General features: G+C 37.9%; 1 protein-coding gene across 3 annotated transcripts in view; it reads left to right on the top strand.

Annotated features, from left to right (window-relative positions):
* LOC104587908 (sterol 3-beta-glucosyltransferase UGT80A2-like) overlaps positions 1-13,387 on the top strand; it is an 87,202-nt gene that overhangs the window by 45,865 nt on the left and 27,950 nt on the right. For all 3 annotated transcript variants that reach the window (XM_010245686.3, XM_010245685.3, XM_088894747.1), the window contains 4 exons: positions 900-1,070; positions 2,210-2,273; positions 2,454-2,511; positions 2,634-2,811. In XM_010245686.3, the coding sequence (XP_010243988.1) occupies positions 900-1,070; positions 2,210-2,273; positions 2,454-2,511; positions 2,634-2,811 (471 nt within the window). The remainder of the gene's footprint in view (positions 1-899; positions 1,071-2,209; positions 2,274-2,453; positions 2,512-2,633; positions 2,812-13,387) is intronic.

The raw sequence follows: 13,387 nt of genomic DNA on the forward strand, positions 1-13,387 counted from the left end.
TTTTAGATATGTTTTACATGTTATGTCTATGTATTTTAATTTGAGATAATAGGTTTTTTAAAAAACATTTATTTTAAAATTTAGGTTTATATTTTTAATTAATATTGTGTTTAATATTTTTAATATTTTGCATTTTTTAAAATTTTTGCCTTTTTGTTTTGCATTTTTGCACCTTGCTTCCAAAAGGCACATGCCTTGCACCTTGGGTGCAAAATGGCCCTTGCACTTTTAAAACACTAGGTCAATAGATTCCAGAGTGATCCAGGATAGGAGCATTGGACTAGAGTTGAGAATATTCTCAAGTGTTTGAGGATAAAACATTATATGCTGGTTTATCATGGAGATGATCTCATACCTCCAGGATACATTGACTCAGATTTCCAGTTAGGTCCAGATAACAGAAAATCCAACTCAGAGTATATCTTCACGTTGGGTGGTGGGGCAGTCAGTTGGAGGAGCGGGGGAGTAGCAATACATTGTAGACTTCACCACTGAAACCGAATGTGGCGGCTTAGGCAGCCAAAGAAGGCATCTGGATGAGGAGTTTCATATGGGGACTCAGTGTGGTGTCTTCCAACCTAGGTCCATTGACCATCTACTGTGACAACAATTGAGCAGTTGCAAATTGCAAGGAACCCCAAAAACAGAAAATTACAAATAAACCTAAATTCTATATTAATCAAAATAAATCCTAAGCTAATGTTGTTTGTGCCTAATGTCAGTGTAAAACATGCATGGCACATCAGTCTCAATGTGGTTTCTATCACTGATACTGCAAATTAAGACAGTTTTCTTGGAATTCTCTGTTATATTCTTGATGAGCTTTAGTTAGATAAGTTACCAGAACACATAACATGAATTTTCTTGTTTACTTTATAACAACTAGCTTGTGCATGCAGACATGGTCAAGAATAAAGGCTTCTTACCATCTGGACCTTCAGAAATACCTATTCAACGGAGACAAATAAAGGAAATCATTTTCTCCTTACTTGATGCATGCAAAAACCCCGATGTTGATTCCAGTATTCCTTTTAAAGCTGATGCCATAATTGCAAATCCCCCAGCATATGGTTAGTTTTTGTTACTTATTTTACCGTTTTTTTTTTTGGACAATCTTGCATCTTTTCCATTTGCTTCTGGACATTTTTAGTTCCTATTCTTGGTTTGCTATGATTGTCTAGTATTTTGAACTGTTTTTGTTTAAACCATCTTTTGTTTATCTGAAAAATCAGGGAATTTGTATTAATATATCCGAAGGATGACAATATGCCCCTATACAACAAGTTACCTCCTATCAGTCCAAAAGAAATCCAAATCAGTCTTCTTTCTTCAGTCCCACAAAGAAGAGATAAAAGGAAGAAAAAAGAGCAAGGAAGGTGATTCAATCTGATCTCCTGCTCTGATACCATGATAACAACCTTGAAATCATAAGAAAAGAGAAGAATAGAAGAGAAACAACCAGAGGAATGAGAGGCAAGGTGTGGTAGCACCCACTCCTCATTTTATAAGAGTGAACATAACACAAGATAAAAGGATGATAATGCCCCTGCATCACTAGAAGTACATATTTCAGTAGTAACCACCAATTATCAATTAGCAGACTTCCTGACAAAGGGGATTGTAAAATTGAAGTTGTCGACTGAAAGTCTCAGCAAGTTGAGCATGTATTGTTCCTGCTTCCACTTGAATTACAGCAATGAAAGGAAAATGCTCAAGTGGTTAACATAGGATTTTGAAGTTAAAGTGGTTCGGGCCAAAAGAAGTGCCAATTCCATAGCTGATGGGCTAGCAAAGCAAGGGGTGAATAGGGATGCAATGTTTTGGCCTCAAATGTAATTGCTAATTTTCTTGTTTTTTGGTCTGCTTGTACCTTTATGGGAGAGCTAAGAGAGTTTACCTCTCCCTGTTCCATTCATGGCTTTGTTTCTTAATAAAGTTATTGTAATTGATAAAAAAAAATCATGCTCCACTTGAAGGGGAGTGTAGTGAGAGAAGCATGTAATGGGCATAAGAACATTATTGTAAATTAAAACTTTCTCTGCTTCAAAATCTGTCTCTCTCTGTCCTTCTCCTCTTCAAACATTATAATGCTTTAGATTACTTTTCTTCATGCATCATTATGTATCAATTAAAATTTCTATATATTACTCATAAAAATGGTTAGTTGAAATGTTGAATGTACTTCTGACCTGTATGATTTTTTTTTCAGGGCATACACATGTAGCTGAAGCACTAAAAGTACCACTCCATATATTTTTCACAATGCCATGGACGTAAGTCCTATTTGAGTAAATGAGTAATAGATCCTCTATGTTGCTAATAATTTTCTTTTGTGATCATTATTCTTTCATTTTCCCTTTTGGAGTTCTTTTCTGCTCTATACTTTGTATTATTCAGATTATAGGTTTCAATTGTGCAATATGTGCTTTGTCAATCTTCTATTATGATGACAGGCCAACAAGTGAGTTTCCACACCCTTTGTCCCGTGTCAAACAGCAAGCTGGATATAGAGTGAGCTCATATGAATACTTCCATATTATTGATTTTCTAGTTTTGGAGCAATTTCTCATGTTCTGTAGGCATTGGTTTGTCTGATTATTCTCAATCTTTTCTAACCTGGACACATTTTGCAGCTGTCATATCAAATTGTTGATTCTTTGATTTGGCTTGGAATACGAGACATGATAAATGATTTCAGGAAAAAAAAACTGAAGCTAAGACCTGTCACATATTTAAGTGGTTCCCAAGGATCTGCTTCTGATGTGCCTTATGGATATATTTGGAGCCCTCACCTTGTTCCAAAACCAAAAGGTCCTTACTTCAAACTTTCTTTCATGTTATAATGATAGTGACAGGAGAAAATTATATTTAATTAGCCTTCGTAGAATAAACATGAAAGTAATTTTTAAATTTACAACAAATGCATAAAAGAGCGGTATGTATTATTTAATGGACTGAAATTATTAGCCTTCGATGACATTAAATTTTTTTTTGTCAAAAAGCTTGTATGATCTTGTGCACTGAAATTATAAGCCTTTGTTTTAATCCTTATTAAAAAATTAATTAAATTATTGCACTAGTATATTCTCGAGAGGTTCTTTGAGAAGTAATTCATATCTTACTGCTTTTCATTGTCTTTTGATACTTTCTTCCTTTTCCTCAAGTTTGATAGTGACCTATGCAAGCTGGGCATGCATGATTATCTATGCTCAGCTTGAGGGAGAGTGTTGAAAGACTGCCTTGTTAATAATGGGGGCATCTCTGTCTTTTCCTTTACTTATTCTAATCTATTGACTAATCAGTTGGGCTGCAAACAGATTGAATTGAATTCAGATAGGGCTATATCCAAATTTGATTTGAATATGACAGATATATAAATTCATATTTTGAAATTCAATTCATTTAAATAATTGGATATCCGATTCAAATTCGATTCGATTTGATTTTCAAAAACATGCCTTGGAACAAATAGAAAAAACCTAATCAGTGAAAGCAGAGTTGAATTGGATATAATCAGGGGATAGAGCAAAATCTTGAAAACCAAATGAGGAAGACAAAGTAGATTCTACAGGAATTAACCCACTGCATATTATCTAAAATAGAAAAAAAAAACTAAAGGTTAAATTGTGGGTTTTATTGGGGCAGATCATTGATGTAGAATACATAGCATATGATTCATAAAACAATAATATTGGAAAATCTTGAAAAAAAGGTTGTATATTTTCTCCCCTTAAAAAATAAAATAAAGGAAATCATAAATAACTAGATTTTTTTTTTCTTTCTTAATTGACTACAATGGAAAAAATACTGGTAATATATAAAGATTTGGGCTTGGAGCCCTGAATATCATGCCGTGCAATGAGCAATGGTTGTTCCAGGTTTTCAATGGTAATGTGAAGAACATGTGATGTGAGTATTCTTCTCTTGTAGCCCTATCAGTTGGTCCAGTGCCAACAACATCACAAAGATGGAGAGCTTAGGGTTTTGCTATGAACCATAACACCAAATAGCTTAAAAGGGTTAAAAACGAAGAAGGCTGAATAAGTGCCTTTCTCCTAATATTTGCTTTCTTTGCAAAGCAAGCGGTGAGACTATTTTCCCAATTGCTATTATCCTGCTCTTTTGTGAATTGTGCTTGGAGGAAGGTTTAATCTCTATTTGGTTGCAAGTGGGAAGCACCCCAGAATGCAGCTAGCTTGTTTTGTCTGAACTTCTTAAGGCAGCCTAAAAAAAGAGGTAGATTAATGTGGAGGGCAGAAAGAGCAGCACTGCTATGGGTTGTGTGGGAAGCAAGGAACAGAATAATTATCAAAAGAATGCAACTCTGTGGAGGAGATAGTGGAAAATATAAAGAAAGGTTGCACATTGGGTAAAAACTTCAGAAGACTTCAAGGACATCTTAGTTGATGATGTGATGAGAGCTTGGGGTGATGTGGCACATTCTTACAAAAAAAAAGGATAAGGATACAATGGAGTTGAAACTGCTGGTAGATCCACAGGTGAAGCTGAACTTTGATGGATGCTCCATAGGCAACTTGGGACTGGCTGGAATAGGAGTATTTAGGGATGTAAATGGTGTTGTCAAGGTACTGTATTCAGGCCCTATTGAAATTTGCAATTCTGTTAAAGCTGAGATAATGGCACTGTTGCAGAGGCTGAGGACAGCTAAACAATTGGAAGTGGAAGGAGACTCAAAGTTAGTCATTTCTTAGATAAGAAACAATACATTAGGAGCCTGGCCTTATAGACAAACTCTAAGGGAGATTGGTATGTTAGCTTGGGAAGTGGGAAGAACTTTGGCCAAGCAAGGGGTTAATAGGGATAAACTTTTTTTGGGCTGAATTGTAATTGTGAAGGCAATGTCAAAAAGAGTTCTTGGGAACCTCCCAGCTCCTTTGTACTTTTTCTTCTCTTAGTTATTAATTTATTGCTAATAACTTAACATTCTTCAATCTCTATCCTCCATCTTCTAACATTCTTTAACATTCTTCTAAATCAGTGGTGAGTGGCAGTAGGCGGTGATGGATTGAAAAGAAAATAGCCTTCATTTTTTTCTGAAAATTTACACATGTATGTTTATAGAGAACATTGGGTACATTTGTCTATTAATAGGTACATAATTATATATAATTGAATTGAATTGATATGGGATTGAATCAGGGTCAATCCCAATTTGACTTGATAAGTAAATGAACTCTATAGTTAGATTTGAATTCGATTGGTTTAAGATAAGCAGATATTCAAATCCGTTATAAACGAATCGGATTCAAATTGAATCGGATCAAAATCCAATTCATTTGCAGCCTTGCTAATAAAGGGTATGCATGTAATTTTTCCATATCTTTATGAACTAATATGTGTAGCCTCATTATGCTACTTTAAACTCTCTCTAATCTTTCTATCATATCTACATCTTCTTCTTCATTTTTTTTTTCATTCTGATTTTCCAAGTATAAGAAAGAAAAATAGGATAGAGACTATGCTAACTGAGCAACACTAAGGATCATGCACACTTGAGTATATCGGGTTATACTGATGCAAACTGGTCTAGTTTTCTTTCAAATTATTGATATACTACAGGTTACTAGACATTCTTGTCAGGAGTCTTTTCACATGGAAGAGTAAGAAGTAGAGCATAGTTGCTAACTGCTAAGTACAATGCCAAGGTTGAATACCAAGAAGTGAGTTATACCACAGGAAAACTTAAGTGGTTCAAAGTTTACTTCAAAAGATGGGATTTCTGGTATCACTCACCATGCACCTCCATTATGACAACCAAGCTACTATACATATTGCTTCAAACCAAGTATTTCATAAGGGGATGAAACATACTGACATTTATTGTCATTTTATCCAGGACAAGTTACAGAATCATGATGTGGATCTCCCATTTGTCAAATCTGACTTTCATATATGTTCACCAAAAGCATTGCATAGACCCAAGGTTGACTCTATTATTTCCAAGCTGGGTCTATAGAATATATACTCACCAGCTTGGGGGAGTGTTGAGAGTATTATCTTTACTGTTCATGCCCGGTTCAGTTCTAGGTCAGAAACAAGAGAGAAAGAGTAGAGAAGAAGGAGAAAAAGAGGAGATGAGAATAGAGAGAAACGGCTGGAGAGAAAAATCACACTCTCCCAGCTGACCACCTTCTTATTTATATGTTTTGGACTTTAATGTACAGTCTCTTATGCCCCTAATTAAGTATGGGGCGTGTAACTTAAAATGAGACAAAAGAGACAAAGCAACTATTAATAACAGAATATAAAGACTAAAATACCTTCTTGACTGCTGACTCTAACACCTTAGTTAGGGGTACAATAGTCCACTCACTTTCAATACTTGAATAGGGCATTTTAGTAAATGTTGTTTTATTATTAAACTAGGATATGATGTAATTTCATTGTTTATTGAATAAATGATATAAATAGAAGCCTGGTTTATTTGAATAGTAATTTTTCTCTCGAAATGGCTGCTCCTTTCTCTCTATTCTTTCTCTTTTCTTCTGTACACTAATGGACAAATTATGTTCTTGAATGTTTGGCATGGACACATTTTTTCGATGAATAATGAGTGAATTTATTAATAGATTAAGAGCATAAAAGATGCACAGAGAAAGTTCCCAAGTTGAGGCAGATTAAAGCAAGAATTACAGTTTAGCCCAAAACATCTGATTCCTATGCACCCATTGTTTAGCTAGTAAATCTGCTAACCCATTTTCTGATCTTCTTTCCCATTGCAATTGGACTGACATGTTTGTAGTTAGCCATTTGAATCTTCATAAAGCCCCTTTATAGGATCAGACTGCTGTTTCTGGTTCTTTTAACCACTGGATCACCAACTTGGAATCACCTTCAATTAACAACTGTTAACAATTCGGTTCCTTGGCAAATTCAGCTTCTTGTGACACTGCTTGAATTTCTGTGTTGATTGAATCCCCTACTCCTATAGGGCCAGAATATAAAGCAATGATTAGCCCCTCTATATTTGTAAACACTCCCTCAACACCAGAAGGACCCGGATTACCTAAACTGCTGCCATCAAAGTTGAGCTTGAAAAAATAGTTGGTTAGCCACGAGTTTGGGGTTCCATACCCGCACTCAGGCTCTAGTATGTGTGGTTTCATACCCACACCTAGTTGTTTCTAATTTCTTTTATTAGTAGTTTCTAATTTCTTTTATTAGTAGTTTCTAATTTCTTTTATTAGAAGTTTCTAATTTCTTTTAAGCTGGGCCGGCTGGCCTTATTGTTTCTAATTTGTGTTTATTTCTATTCTTGTAAGGAACCTAAAGCTATAAATAAAGAAGCGTATGGGGCGGCAGATTATTAACCACCGAACCCCTTCTTTCTTTTCTCCTCTCTTCACTCTTCTCTCTCTCTCTCTCTCTCTCTCTCTCTCTCTCTCTCTTTCTCTCTTTTCTTCTCTTCGAACCTGTATTACTTCTCTAATACAGTAAACAGTTCTTCTTCTTCTTTCAAGTTGGTATCAGAGCCTTAGATCTAGGGTTTCTCATGTGTATTTAATTCAGCCGACCACATGAGAATTGTTTAGGGCTGAAAGTTCAAAAAGATTCTTACTTCAGCTGATTCTTGGAGGTTGCAAGAAGGCTTTAGCAGCTGTCCTAAGATTGGAGAGAGCTTCTTCATAAAGTAAGTACCTTTTCTTGAGATTGATACTCAAAAGGACTTTGTTATTCACTCGGAGAGGTACGGATAGAAAATCTCAGGACTGATATCAATCCCAAGACAGTAGTTGACTGTTATCTAACTGCAAAATCATTGTCATAGGTCGGCTGTTATTAGCCTTGAAATACAGTTTTTTCTTGTCACAGTAGTTTAAAGCCTCTTCTTAACTTAGAATGGAGTACAAGAACCAAGGGGAAGGTGCTTTTGGGACTGGTGGTTCAGGTAACACGACTGAAAACACTTTTCAGATTACAACTATTGAAGTTTGATGGATCAAACTACTTGGAATGGGCCCAATCAGCCATGATGGCTATTGGGGGTAGAGGAAAATTGCTAGGGGATGTGAAGGAACCCTCCAAGGAGGACCCTACTTATGCTAGGTGGGTCCAAGAAAATTTTTTGGTGATGACATGACTGTGCAACTCTATGCAGCCACACCTCAGCCGAAACTACTTGTGGGTCAAAATAGCTTAGGAAATATGGGATGTTATGAAGGAAATATACTCTCAGCCTCTTAATGTTGCTAGGGCTTATGAGCTAAAATGTGAGGTTTGTTGCACTAGAAGAGAGAAAGGGAGAGAGGAGACGAGAGACAAGAGGACTGAGAGTCCAAAGAGATACTGTAGGCAGCGCAGTATGTTATATTTATACTAGGGTGACAACAACTAAACATAAAGAAAAGGAAAAGTACAATAGTACCCCTGCGGTACTATACATATATAAAATAACATCTGTTAATACTCCCCCTCAAGTTGGAGCATAGATATCAATCATACCCAACTTGTCACATATCATGATGTCTTGAGTGGTGTAGTCCTTTTGTAAAGATGTCTGCAAGTTGGTCCTCAGAGCTAACATAGGGAGTACACACTTCGCCTGTGATGACTTTCTCTTTGATAAAATGCTTGTCGACTTCGATATGTTTTGTTTTATCATGTAGCACTGGGTTAGCAGCAATGTTTATGGCTGCTTTGTTATCACAGAATAGGGTCATAGGCTTGTCCACTGGAAAACCCAACTCACTCAACAGATTCTTTATCCACATACTTTCAGCCACTCCATGAGCCATTGCTCAATATTCAGCTTCAGCACTGGATCTAGCCACCACACTTTGCTTTTTACTTCTCCAGGTAACTAGGTTTCCTCCTATGAAGGTGCAGTAGCCACTAGTAGACTTTCTGTCATTTTGAGATCCAGCCCAATCTGCATCAGTATGCACTTCAACTTTCAAATGCCCGTGACTTTGAAACAACAAGCCAGCACCTGGAAACCTTTTAAGATATCGGAGGATTCTTTCTGCTGCTTCAAGATGAGTGGACATAGGTGCATGCATAAACTGGCTAAGGACACCAACAGCATAAGCAATGTCTGGGCGGGTCATAGAAAGATATAACAATCTCCCTACAAGTCTTTGAAATTGTTTCACATCCTTGATAGGTTCACCTTGGCTGTCACCTAATTTATGGTTGGGATCAATGGGAGAGTCAACTGGCTTCACTCCCATTTTTCCAGTATCCTGGAGTAAATCTAGGACATACTTCCTTTGGGAAATAAAGATACCCCTTTTTGAGCGGGCAACTTCAATTCCAAGGAAGTATCTTGGAGGCCCTAGATCCTTTACTTCAAACTGTGTGGCAAGAAAACTCTTCAACCTCTGGATTTCATCCTTCCAGTCACTAGTGACAATTATATCATCAACATATACTATCAAAGCAGCAATTTTACCTTCTCCCCTTTTCACAAACAGTGTGTGATCAGATTGACATAGCTTGTATCCTTTCTGCTGAACTGCAACATGGAATCTGCTGAACCAAGTTCTTGGTGATTGTTCCATCCCGTATAAAGACTTCTTCAACTTGCACACCTTCTGTTCATTGCCTTGAGCCTGAAAACCAGGAGGTTGTATCATGTAAACTTCCTCTTCATGGTCACCATTCAAGAATGCATTCTTGATATCAAGCTGATGTAGATCCCAGTCAATGTTAGCAACAAGAGAGAATAGAACTCTAATGGAGTTCATCTTGGCAACAGGAGCAAAGGTCTCTACATAATCAACTCCGTACACCTGAGTAAACCCCTTTTCCACTAAACGAGCTTTATATCCAACTTCCTTTCCCTTAGGAAGATCTACAGGTTCCTTATGTTTGACTATGAACACCCTTTTCCACTCCGTACACCCATTTGACTAAACGAGCACGGTCTCCACCGTGCCATCAGCCTTATGTTTGACTATGAACACCCACTTACATCCAACTTCCTTTCCCTTAGGAAGATCTACAAGTTCCCATGTGCCATTTTTATGAAGGGCATTAATTTCTTCCTTCATAGCATCTATCCATTCAGGTACTGAAAGAGCTTTTGCCACATTGTTAGGGATAGGGACACTGTCAATGGAAGTAAGAAATGCACGAAAAGAGGGAGAAATGTTCTCATAGGAAACAAAGTGGGGAATGGGGTGTTTAGTGGTGCACGATCTAACACCTTTCTTGTGAGCAATAGGAAGGTCAAGGTCATTAGCAATAGAGGTATCAATTGTAATGGGGTCAGGGACATCATTGGGAACCAAGGTACCTGAGTGAGTATGATCCACCCCCGAGGAGTTTGATGGCAATGGAGGTACAACTTCTAGATTCTCCATAGCTCTTGAATTTGGTTGGCCTTTGCGACGACGGAAGAAGACACGAAAAGGCAGAGGATCAGGAAGAGGAGGGAGCTGAACCAGGTTCTCCTCATTCCTACACTCCCCCTAAGGAGAAACAGGGAAAAAAGGCTCATTCTCAAAGAAAGAGACATCCATGGAAACATAAAATTTCCGAGAAACAGGATCAAAACAACGGTATCCCTTCTAAGTGAAGGAGTACCCCAGGAATATGCAAGGAATAGCACGATAATCCAATTTCCCACAAGTGGGAGACAGATTTTGGACAAAGCATCGACAACCAAATACGCAAGGAGGAATGGGAAGAAGGGGGGCCTTAGGGAAGAGAAGCTGATGTGGGACTTTGCGCTCTAACCAACGAGAGGGCATATGGTTAATGAGGTAGGTAGAACAAAGGATAGCCTCAAGCCAAAAACGTTTGGGGACATTCATATAGAGTAATAAACCCCGTGCCACTTCAAGGAGATGGCGGTTCTTTTGTTCAGCAACACCATTTTGTTGTGGTGTTCGGGCACAAGAGCTACGGTGAAGTGAACCACGCGAAGCAAAGAATTCCGTGAGATCACTATGAAAATACTCTTTCGCATTATCTGACTAAAAATTTGGATTTCAGTTTGGAATTGAGTGAAGACCATCCGCTGAAAATTTTGGATAATTTTTTGTACTTCCTCCCTGGTTCGCATGGGATATACCCAAGTATATCTAGAATAATCATCAATGATGGTGATAAAATACTTGTAACCACTCTCAGATGGTAAAGTAACAGGGCCCCACACATCAGAATGAACAATGTGAAAAGGAAATTCAGATTTACTATTTTTTGGAAGAAAATGAGTTCTACAATGTTTACTCAATTGACACGTTTGACAAAGTTGAAAACAACCCTTTGAAGTATGGGACTATGTAAGATTAGATGAAAACCGGAAAAACAAACAAATGAGAAGATAAGAAATTACAAAAAACATAGCATAGAAGAGTATGAGCCCAGAATAAGGCCTATTACAGAGAAGAACATAAATATAACATAGAATGACAGCCTATGGGCCATTCGGCCCATCTTCTCTACAGACAAGAGAAATCTGAAACAGACACTGACTTAAACAGATCTGGAAACACCACTTTCAAAGACTCAAAAGAAAAATGACCAAGGCGACAATGCCATAAATAAACTTGACTCTTACAGGACTGACTCTTAGACTCTGTAACATGAAGACCAGCCTTATTCTTCAGCATGTAAAGTTCATCAACCATACGTCCTGGATCACACAGTAAGAAGGGAAAAAGGTCACTGAGCAGTTTAAGGAATTAGTAACACTACTAACAGAGAACAAATTAATGGGAAATTTTGGAACATGTAAAACATCAGAGAGGGTAAGGCCAAGGGGAAGAGAGACGGTTCCTTGACCAGCTATGGAAGCATATGATCCATCAGCTAGTCTCACCTTGTCTCTTCCAGAAAGAAGGTGATAGGTTTGAAAGTAAGAGGACGTACCAGTCATGTGTTTTGATGCTCCAGAATCAATGATCCATGGAGAGTCAAGGGTATGAGAAGCAACATGGAAAGCTGTGGTAGAGTTACCTGATGTAGACGCAAATGAGGTTGAGGGAGGAGCATCCATTTGACGAATTGCTCTACCATAGATCCCTAAATGGTCACGGAAGGAATTCATAATATCCTCCCTTGGGTCAGATCCAGATGAATGTGTCTGAATCACAGTATGGATGGGGGGTTGATTCTCTCGAGTAGCCATGTTGGCCATAGTGTGTTTCTTTGTACCTTGCTGTCCTGGCCTTTTATTCACATCTGAACTTTGCTTCTTATTCAGATCTTGAGCCCATTTCGGCTTTCCGTGGAGATCCCAGCATGTATCCCGGGTGTGTCGGGGCTTCTGGCAATGAGTACACCACAATTTATCTTTGCCATCCATTTTTTTCTGAAGTTCTCCTTTCCTAGAAGAATTTCCTCCACAATCTTTGCCAACACAACTGCATCTCCACCAGAACTGTTCATCAGATTCCTTCTGCTTTCTTCAGATTGTACAAGAGCATAAACTTTCTGGACTGATGGAAGATCCTTAGAACCGAGGATCTGGACCCTGATAGACTCATATGTAGGGTTCAAACCATGTAAGAAAGCAAACACTCTCTGCTGGGAGACGAGTTTTTGGTACAGTTTTGCATCTTCATCACACTTCCATTCCACACTCTGATAATGATCCAACTCCTTCCAGACAGAAGTCAAGTCAGAGTAATATACAGATAGACACCTCTCCCCCTGTTTACAAGTAGACGATTCTGCCTGTAGTTGGTAGATTTTTGCATAGTGTCGCGGTTCCGAATATGTTGATTTTGCTTGTTCCCAGATTTCATTTTCCATTTCAGCACACATGAAATTCCTCCTTATTTGAGGTTGCATAGAGACTAAAAGCCAAGACATAACCATGCTGTTTTCAAGATTCCATCTATCATATTCAGCACTCCCAGAATGTGGTATTTCTATTCTCCCATTAATATAACCTATCTTCCCCCTTGCAGTGATGTACAGCTTGATCTTTCTTGACCACTAAATAATTTAAACCATCAAGAGGGACAACAGCCATGGGAAAAGATAGCTCCCCACCCCCATTCATTCCATTCAGCGTTGAGGAAACTCCGGATGTAGAAGAATCTTCACCACTCATGATTTTAGATTCAAAAAAGTAGAAGATCAAGACTGTAATCAGTCTTGAATCCTAATAGGTTTTAGGTTTACAAAACAGAAGAAAAGTGAGAGAAAAGAGAGAGAATAGAAGAGAAACAGGAGAACACAAGTGGTTGAAAGGAGGGACAGATTCTCACAGATCTGCCGCCGCCACTTTCTTATTATTTATAGGTTATGTTTAGTACATAATGGAAAGGACACATCTGCCCTTAGTACTTACATAATAAATAAAGTAAATAAAAGCTGAAATAAATAACAACTGAATTAACAAACTGAATCAAACTGACACTACTATAACTGAAACAAATAACTATACATGCTGTCCTACGAACACAGTGGG

Source organism: Nelumbo nucifera, chromosome 1, assembly GCF_055504915.1.
Source record: "Nelumbo nucifera cultivar China Antique chromosome 1, China Antique-T2T, whole genome shotgun sequence".
In the NCBI taxonomy this organism is placed as follows: domain Eukaryota; kingdom Viridiplantae; phylum Streptophyta; class Magnoliopsida; order Proteales; family Nelumbonaceae; genus Nelumbo; species Nelumbo nucifera.